The sequence below is a fragment of the Blastomyces gilchristii genome (genome assembly GCF_000003855.2).
Source record: "Blastomyces gilchristii SLH14081 genomic scaffold supercont1.11, whole genome shotgun sequence".
NCBI classification, from domain to species: Eukaryota; Fungi; Ascomycota; class Eurotiomycetes; order Onygenales; family Ajellomycetaceae; genus Blastomyces; species Blastomyces gilchristii.
Window position 1 is genome coordinate 1,013,952 of NW_003101672.1, and position 8,546 is coordinate 1,022,497.

The 8,546-nt window shown below is 45.9% G+C and overlaps 2 protein-coding genes across 2 annotated transcripts; both read right to left on the reverse strand.

Annotated features, from left to right (window-relative positions):
• Positions 1–67: 67 nt before the first annotated feature.
• On the reverse strand, positions 68–2,015 carry BDBG_05499 (uncharacterized protein). The gene is made up of 3 exons (XM_031722191.1): positions 1,284–2,015; positions 1,086–1,191; positions 68–497 (listed from the first exon to the last, which is right to left on the reverse strand). Exons 1-3 carry the CDS (start codon positions 1,469–1,471, stop codon positions 414–416), a joined length of 378 nt encoding a protein of 125 aa, XP_031579012.1. The 5' UTR covers positions 1,472–2,015; the 3' UTR covers positions 68–413.
• A 77-nt stretch (positions 2,016–2,092) lies between these two features.
• Positions 2,093–8,534, reverse strand: BDBG_05500 (dopey). The gene is made up of 7 exons (XM_031722192.1): positions 8,315–8,534; positions 8,142–8,266; positions 7,933–8,082; positions 5,598–7,873; positions 5,295–5,530; positions 3,763–5,240; positions 2,093–3,701 (listed from the first exon to the last, which is right to left on the reverse strand). Exons 1-7 carry the CDS (start codon positions 8,400–8,402, stop codon positions 2,382–2,384), a joined length of 5,673 nt encoding a protein of 1,890 aa, XP_031579013.1. The 5' UTR covers positions 8,403–8,534; the 3' UTR covers positions 2,093–2,381.
• Positions 8,535–8,546: the final 12 nt, after the last annotated feature.

An 8,546-nucleotide genomic window follows, 5' to 3' on the forward strand; every position in this document is an offset into this window, starting at 1 on the left:
ACCCAGCTGCGCTTATTGTTTTTAGTCGTCATGAAATTTCCCCCGTCTCCCCCCCATATGCGCATGATACCGGAGAAGATAAAAGAATAATCTATTGTATTGACTATAAAGCAAAATGAATATTACAGGTTTCTGCGGAGATAGGTGGAAGATAGGTGGAAGAAATGCAAATCGGAACACCGAGCCAAGTAGAAGGAGTTACATGCAAAGCTGAATCGGATATGTAATATGAATAGCAAGCCCTTTGAATTGAGTTGAAATGGAAAGACGCATATTTCAAGTCTCAGGAATTGATCCAACGTTTAGAGGGAAGATAGAAGGGGGAAGGGCGCCGCATGTGAGCAAAATCCGAGAACGTATCAGGCCATCACCGAATCCAGGCAAATTCATAGAAAACATATCTCACGAGTCCATCATTTCCTCTTCTGCAATTGGTCCATTTTGGACTCCAAATCGGTAATGTAGGCGTTGAGACGTTGCGTAGCTGCTTGCAAGGCCTATAATACGATCCCCCATCGGACAACACACAGGGGGCATATTGTTAGCTTCCAAAAATCACGGGTATGAGCGAGAATTGTGAATGAGCAAAAAAGAAAACAGAGGAATGAAATGGCAAAAGGTATTAAACGCATTATTAGTTTTAAAAGGGAGCCAATGATAGAGTGAGGAGAAGTGAGAACGATAGAACGTTCTTAAATCTTCCCATGCTCGTAGTTCTGGGAGAACAAAACATCCATCGTGCATCTCGTTCTAGTTTAAATGACGCGGAAAAAGGAGCCCGCCACACCGTTTCTCCATGTCTAAATTATGAATATTTTCTCTTTTTCGCTTCCGTCTATTTTTTTGGTCCTCTTTCCGTCCTTCTATCTATTTCCAATGTAGCAATGAAAATAAAAAATAAAAAATTAAATAAATTAAAAATGAAGAGCAGCTGTCGCAGGGGAGATGTATGGAAGTAAGGCAAAGGGAACAAGGGCAAAAATCTAAAACACCAAGACCACTTTTATGCTGTTTGCTTTTGGGGGATTTTGCCAATCTGCACGGGGTATATCTTGTAGGCTTTATTTTCAAATGCACTGACGTACGTAGATGTCTTCCGTCAACATCTCGTTGGACACTCTATACTCATCTAGAATATAGTAATATACCGAGGCACCCGCTATCGCAGTGCCAAAGAGGAAGCCGAATAGCCTATTATTTCATCCAATTCTGTCGTGTTAGCCAGATCTGTTGTTGGCGGTGCCTATGCATCATTCTCTCAACGTGGTAGTTCGGTGACTCACCCTCCTCTAAAAGCTCCTACAGGCTTTTGTGCAGGTAACGACCCTGCCTCTGCGCTGGCATTACCGTTCAGCAACCGTCTCGTTGTCGAAAGGGCTCTGCGTGTCGATAGGCGCACGAGGGGGGTGGAGAGTGTGAGGCGGAAAAGAGGCGACATTGCTCGTGTTGAAGACACCGACGCTAGCGGCATTTTAACGAAAGGATTCGCAGATTGCAGATTAAGACACACAAACACACACACAATGTCGTGAGATATAGATATGGGTTAGGCCTCGCTTCCGTTGAAGAAAGCGTGTCGCGGCCGTGTGAGAGATTCGAGGCTGGAAGAAGGTTGAGGTCAATGTTTGGCAGGTTCCTGTCTGGGGAAGAAGCTTGGCGGCTTTAGCTACGCTGTAACTTACGTACTGCGTAGGTGTGGAGGAATAACAGAGAATATGGAGCTGATGAGAGGTTCAATAATTCTTAGTCTTGGCCAGTATTATGAAATTCATTTGACGGTGAGTAAAGAGAAGAAGGAATTTATGACGTCGACTTTTATTTTCTATACTTTCTTCTTTTAGCCCATTTTCATTGTTTTGTTTTTCTCTAGTGAAATTGCCCCTTAAAACCAACCCTGGTTCCTGAATGCTCAATGGCCAGTTGACTTTAGATTCGACAAAGTACAGTACATGTACAGTACATACAGTGAGTGACAATGTCGTTAGGTTCTCCTCGTACAGGGAGTTGAGCTACAAGCATATGTACTGTACGTAGCACTGTAGTTACGGAGTACGGAGTACATACATTATTAATAATATTAATATTACCTGTACTCCGTACATGTACATGTTGAGATACGAGGGACGCGGCACTAGGAAAAATGTTTCACGTGGCTAGAATGGTAGGAAGAATATGAATCAAGAAGGTTGAAATGTCTAGTTATACATAAATACCCATCACAAATAGCATAAAAGCAGATACAGCGTATTGGTTACATATGTGATATTTAATTATAATATAAGTTCCAGACTATGACAACATGAAAACAGTGGACGGTATAAACACATCCAAGAGCAGGGCATAGAGCAGGGCACATCAGTGCAGTGCACAAGCACTCAATTCTAATTCACCACCGTGAACTCATTGAACAGATCTGCCAGCAGATCGTCTTTACAGCCTTCCAAATCAGGAACCCCCAGGCTATATGTGCTCTCAAATGCATGTATACTCAACCGATCGAAGAATGGCCTGAGTACCGTGTCAACTATCTCGTCTTTGGCCGTCTCCCGGCTCAGCTCCGAATTAAGCCACGCCTTTTTATACCCGTCACGGCCACTATCGTCATCACCATCATTTCCATTCCCATTTCCAAGGCCATTCTTTGGCGAGCGGTCAATGCTGTTTCTGCTCGTGGTTGTACCTAGATTGCGTGCGATTCCATCTGCGAGAGCAACAGACTCCCACTGGTCCGGCGGATAGACAGCATCAATGGTATCGGTAACAAATAGCCATTCTTGGAGCTGGAAGTCGTCCGGTGCAATTAGGAGGAGAGTTTCAAGGAGTTTGCAAGCCTGTAGGAGTGAGTAAGGGTTATGAGTCTCGGACTGTTGGCCTGAGCCAAGGGCTGAAATCGCATCGTGGAGTTCGCTGTTTATCATCGGCCAGAAGGATGCAAGGTGGATGGCGGAGGTTTTCAAGACTAGGGCTCTGAGCACCATATATACTTCCGCTCGTGTTACGGAAGAAGGGGAAGATATGTGAGTAGCTGTTAACAGATCTTCAAGCTTTTGGTGGACATTTGCGAGTTCTGCACCGAAATGGTCTTCGTTAGCGGCTAATATTAGCAAGGCTAGTCTGCGTAAATTCAGCTGGGCCTTGCGGTCAGCCTCAAGTCGTGCAGCTGTAGCACCTACGCCAAACATTATACCGGCGGATGTTGGGGTTGTTAGGCGAGAGTACACGTCGGGCAATCGTTCTTTGTCTGTCAGGACCCAATGGCGAAGCAAATCAAGCCAGTTCGACCGCACAAGCCCAAGTTTTGTCGTGAAGAATTTGATGTCGTTGAACGCGTCGCCCACATCTTTCCGCCAGTATTTAGAGGCAACAGGAATCTTTGACATCTGCTGGAGAAGGTCAAGGACGCTTTTGTTCACATTTTGGGGGAACAGTCTCGAATGGAAGAGCGGCGCTATTACGTTCGCCGAAATATTTGACATTGCAGTGGATATCCTGTCTGTTTCCCCTAGAGTGGTAACCAAGGCAGGCATCACTGATGCGAGGATGCCAACTGTATCATCAGGCCCAACGAACTGTTGGCCTTTGGAAGAAGGCCTCGATGCACGCTCGCTATCTGCCAGCTGCCGCGATGATGAGGTGGGCTCTTGTGATGAACCTAATGGTTTGCTAGTGAGTATCGCTATTAGGAGGCGTAGGAATAAATCCTACATATACATAGTTAGCTTCAACCAAATTTTAAGAAATTACGGCTATATTACAACTTACCCCAAGATCCTTCCTCGCTCGCCTGTCATCACCAAAAGTAGTCCGCTCCATCTTCTCACCCAAAATTGCAGTAAATTCCATCAGTCGTGGCAAGATTTGTCGGTGAGGGAACGGGTTAGCTAATACATCCCGAAGAAAAGTGGTGCAATCCGTCCATATCTCGTCCAACACATCATCATCTAGTGATCTAGCATACGTCACGAGAAACGTAACTAGATTTGCCTCGGATAGCCTAGAGGTCATAACTGACTTGCGACTAGGTTCCAGCGCAGTGGGGTCGGTTCGGCTGTAGATGGAATTGAATATGGCTGGAATGGTTATTTTTGGTCGTGATCCATCTAGCGTATGAAGTAGATTAAACACTGATCGAGCTTCTGCCATGTCATCTGCTGTGACTGCATTGTGCCATAGTTGGACTAATGTCTCCAGACAATCCAAGGCTTCGGCGTTAAACAGATGCTCTAATATACGCCGCGATCGGTTTCTCATTCTCAACGAGGTATATTGGAAAGAAGAAATTGATTCCGGGTCCTGTGAGTTGCTATGGCGTCGAATGTTGCCCCACGACCAGATTGAGAAGCATAGCCGGACAGTATCTTGAAAGCAAAGAAGAACAGTCAATCTGTCATTAGCAGTAGCGCTCCGGGCCTGGTTCCCCTCCGAAGCGAACACACCGGAAACCATGGTTCCGAAAAATCCTTGGGGTTGGTCTGGACTTTTTACGGGGGAAACACTCTCTTCCTCGAGCAGTAGGCGTTCATGAGCCACAGCAATACAATTCTCCAACCCGCCAAGTAAAGCAATGGTGACGTGCTCCGAACGCTCCCCGAGAGATCCATTGGTTTGCTTGAACACAAGCTGGAGCTCATTATACGAGGCAGTTATCCGTTGACATAGACACTCTACTAACGTCAACAAGATTTGGAAAATAGCCCCGGAGTAAAATGGTAGGCACTCCGCAAGGAGTTGCACCCATTTCTGCACAGCATTTAGCGAGGAGGTGGAACTGAGCCCTTTCAGCAAACATTCTAATAATTGTGGTGACGGCAAGGGAGTTGTAGCGCCTCGTAGCTCCTTTTCAGATTTCTCGCCCGTTAGCGATATGCGAGAGAGATTTGGAAGAGCGTCGAGAGATGATTTCCTTCGTCTGTTAGACGAAGGAATGTGCGATTCTAAAAATTGATGAGAGAATCGGATTTTCAAAGCAACTAACAAGGTGTCGATCATAACAGGTTGGAGACTACCCCTGTTATGGTCCAAGGAGAAGAATAACTGATCAATTAGGAAACCGTCCAAATCCATCTCAACGAGTTGCCTAGCACCTGGTCCCGTCAAAAGTTGGCGCATTACGGTAAAAACCGCCAATTGCATCCGCTCTTCTTCAGGATGTAGCTCTCTGGAAGCCGTTATGCGTGGTGAGAGGGCTCGAATAGCAAGATGTATTAAAGTGGCCTGAATACTTAGGCTCTGGGCATCATCTAGATGTATCACTGTTATTTTTTGAACCCAATATTTGATATGGTCGAACTTACCATCAGCTTCAGAGCTATCACGGCGTTTACCAAGGTCCAAAGCGGTGTTTGTCATTAATGTAGACCATCCCATCCGACTCAACGAGGCTATTGCACCGGAAGCAGTCTCGAATAGATATCGACACTGGTTTGCATCCCCAGGGTCTTCTGGATGGCTACGCCGGGATGTATCTTCGCGATCCAATGCCGTGAGGTATGAAAGATCGGTGAGTTTCGATATTATTATGCGAAATACCCTAAAGAGATACACAGTTAACGTTAACGCCGGTTAAAAGAATTAAGAAATCTGCATTTCAGACATACTTGTGCACAGATGAAAGATCTGAAATCCATTCCTTGACTACTAGTGAAGCTTCGCTGACAACCCCTGAGAGCAAATCCAATACGATAAATAACGGGCGATCGAGCATAGAAGACTGGTATAGAGATCTCGGGTCTCTTAAACTACTACTACTATTCGTTGGGTGCTCGCTAATAGAGCGTGCAATTGAAGGATCAATGCTAACTTGCTGGCTATGATTCCATAGGACAACAAACTTTTCAGCTTCCTGGACTGTTGTGATATGAGATGGATTGGAATCCTCCGCGCCGATCATGAGGGAGGCAATCGAAGCTTCAATCAAATGATCTTGCCAAGTCACGGAGTGCAAAAGCCATAGGCATCGAACCGTTTCCACGTGAAATTTAGGGCTCAATGGCGAGAGAAAGGCCCAAAGCTTTTGAACCAACGGTGGGATAATATCAGATACCTGCTCATAAGAAACATAGAATCCGGGCCCATGGATGGAGTAGAGAGTCGTCACAATAGAGCATATAGATGAAATCATGACAAAAGGTAATTCCGTACCAGAATTGGCGGCCAGCTTGCGATACATGGCAGAGAAGAGGTTCCCATCTTTAACGACTTGGGATTTGCGGATTTTATTGAGTAAGGATATGAATATGTTAACTCGGTCTTTCAAACCGGAGTGATCTCCTGATTCCAATTCAGCAAGCACCAGAAACTGGGCTTCCCGGAGAAGCAATTCGCCTAGAACCCGGTAGGAGAAGGGCAGTGGCGGTAATTTGAGACTTTCTTTACTTCTCCTATAGAAGTCAAGTATGGTTCTGACTATCTCTTCGCTGGCAACGCCCCAGGGGGTCTCCAAGGGCTGATCATTTCGAGTTGGATCTCTCACAATTTCATCGTGAAATACTCTGTCCGGTATCAATTCCAGGAGATGTTTGATAATTAGCGAGGTCTCGTTAAGTGCTGTAGATTGAATATGGTGATAATCAAGTCCACCTTCAGTACTTGACGAAATAACTTTCATCTTAACCAGTAGTGCCAAGAATAATAGCGGGACGTGGGCAACAAGCATTTCTTCCTCGGCCATATTGAAATGAGAGATAATAAAATTCGCGAGGTTAAGGTCATTTATGGCATGGTTAGATCGAGTTTGAATAACAGATGGTTCAATATGAACAAGGGAAAGGAGCTCGGAGAATATCAGGCTACTTTCAACCCCGTCGAAAAAGGCACTTGCACTTCTAAACACCTCGTCGAAATTCGCAGTTGAAGAGGCAAGCTGTTCATATTGCTGGACACTACGCATAACTGCGAGGAATATTTCTGGGACAACTAGCCCTCCGACTTCCCAGCGATCCATCAAAGAAAGAGATATCCTGAACGGTTTTGCTCTGTCTGGAGGGTGAAGTGAATTGCGATTTATCATCGCCTTGATGCTTTGAACGAGGGGTTTTAAACCGAAACGACTGAAGTACTGGGACTTCGCGTTTTCGTAATCAAAAACACGGCTCGCTTCATGTCCGGATGACAACGGTAGATCACCTTCGCCCTGTTCTTGAGCGCCGTTGGACGCGTCTGGTCCTAAAAACCATGCCCAGAGACGGCGATTCAAACTCATGTCTCTCCTTGTCACCACACCGGCGGCTGCCGCAACTAATATCTCGAGATCATTTGGAGTGATTCCTTTCTGTAGTACGGGTGAGTGAAGAGGTAAGTGAGTAACAAGAAGGTCCAGAAAGTTTCTCTGTACAAGAAGCTGCTCGTCAGCGAGACCTGTCGCAAAGCATCGAATTAACAGTCCCGGCTCTGGCGTAACGATGGAGTCTGTAATGGAAAATAAGTCAGAAGCATCGTCTATGTCGCTGTTTTCCGAGCCTATCAACCACGGACTTGCTCCGCCGAGTTTGGGAAGATAGCGGTTCAAATACGCAAGCACACCATGTCTCCGGCTTGGGTTGGTTATTGAGGCGAGAAAGAGACATTGCCAGAAGTACTGGCTACCAGCATCAGGGCTCGAATCTGACAAAGAGTCTTTCTTGAGATTTATATTTCGAAACTTGTTCACTATCCGTAGAGCAGTTTCGAAATCTTCACTTGTTTCCTCCTCTAGGCCTGGCAGTAACGCTAGTATTATGGATTTTAATGCTGGACGAAGGGCTGATGGGTCCAAATCAACTATATAGGCTTCGACCAAGGAGAGAAAAGTTGGTCGCACGGTCAACGACGCGAACGACAGCGTAGGGGCGATTCCAGGTAGGTAGAGTGCAAGATCTCGAGACAGGCGATCCGGCTAAAAGGGTTCATTCTAAGTATATACGTTTGAGAATACTACAAATGCAGAAAGTTTACCTTAAGGATAGAGAATATGTAGCCGTAAACCTCAAGGGCCTTCTGGTGAACTCCGGATGGAAGAGCTGGGTTGAGACATTGCGCCAATCTTCGTGCAACAATTGTTTTACTTGGAACGATAGGTAGAGACGGCGGATGAGATTGTAGAGCCTAGCCGAAAGAGACATTGAGTATTTGCAGCTAGATGTTCAAAGGAGCATTGCATATACCTTCAACAACCGGCTTAGGAACGAGATGTAGTCTGCCCATTCCTGTAGGGCGGTATCGAACAAAGAGAGCGCTCGGTCGACGCTGGAGGCATAACGACGGTAGTTTTTGTCTTTTTTATATATCTCTAAAAAAGGTCAGTAAATATTCACCACCGCAGAGCTGGTCGACATACCATCCACCCCTTCTCTAGATTTCGGTTGGGATGCTTCGGAGCCGGATGGAGACGAAGATCGTGTTAGATCGCCCGGATCAAGGCTCATTGTGCCGAAGTGGAAATACTGTATCAAGGAATAGGTTGGCCGTCATCCTTCACAAGGAGAAGTGGTAGCTAACTTTTGTTGTGGAATCGACGGAGGGGGAGCTCGGAGAAGAAGCCAAGTATCTGCTAGAAACCGCGGAGCTGA

Excerpts from the sequence above, each read along its gene's own strand:
- BDBG_05500 (XM_031722192.1), bottom strand. The coding sequence starts at position 8,402 with ATGAGCCTTGATCCGGGCGATCTAACACGATCTTCGTCTCCATCCGGC. Across the intron at positions 8,083-8,141 it reads TCCTAAGCCGGTTGTTGAAG|GCTCTACAATCTCATCCGCC; the intron begins GTATATGCAATG and ends TCTTTCGGCTAG. Across the intron at positions 5,241-5,294 it reads TGATAGCTCTGAAGCTGATG|ATGATGCCCAGAGCCTAAGT; the intron begins GTAAGTTCGACC and ends TGATACATCTAG.
- BDBG_05499 (XM_031722191.1), bottom strand. The coding sequence starts at position 1,471 with ATGCCGCTAGCGTCGGTGTCTTCAACACGAGCAATGTCGCCTCTTTTC. Across the intron at positions 1,192-1,283 it reads GTAGGAGCTTTTAGAGGAGG|GCTATTCGGCTTCCTCTTTG; the intron begins GTGAGTCACCGA and ends ATGAAATAATAG. Across the intron at positions 498-1,085 it reads TGTTGACGGAAGACATCTAC|GCCTTGCAAGCAGCTACGCA; the intron begins GTACGTCAGTGC and ends ATCGTATTATAG.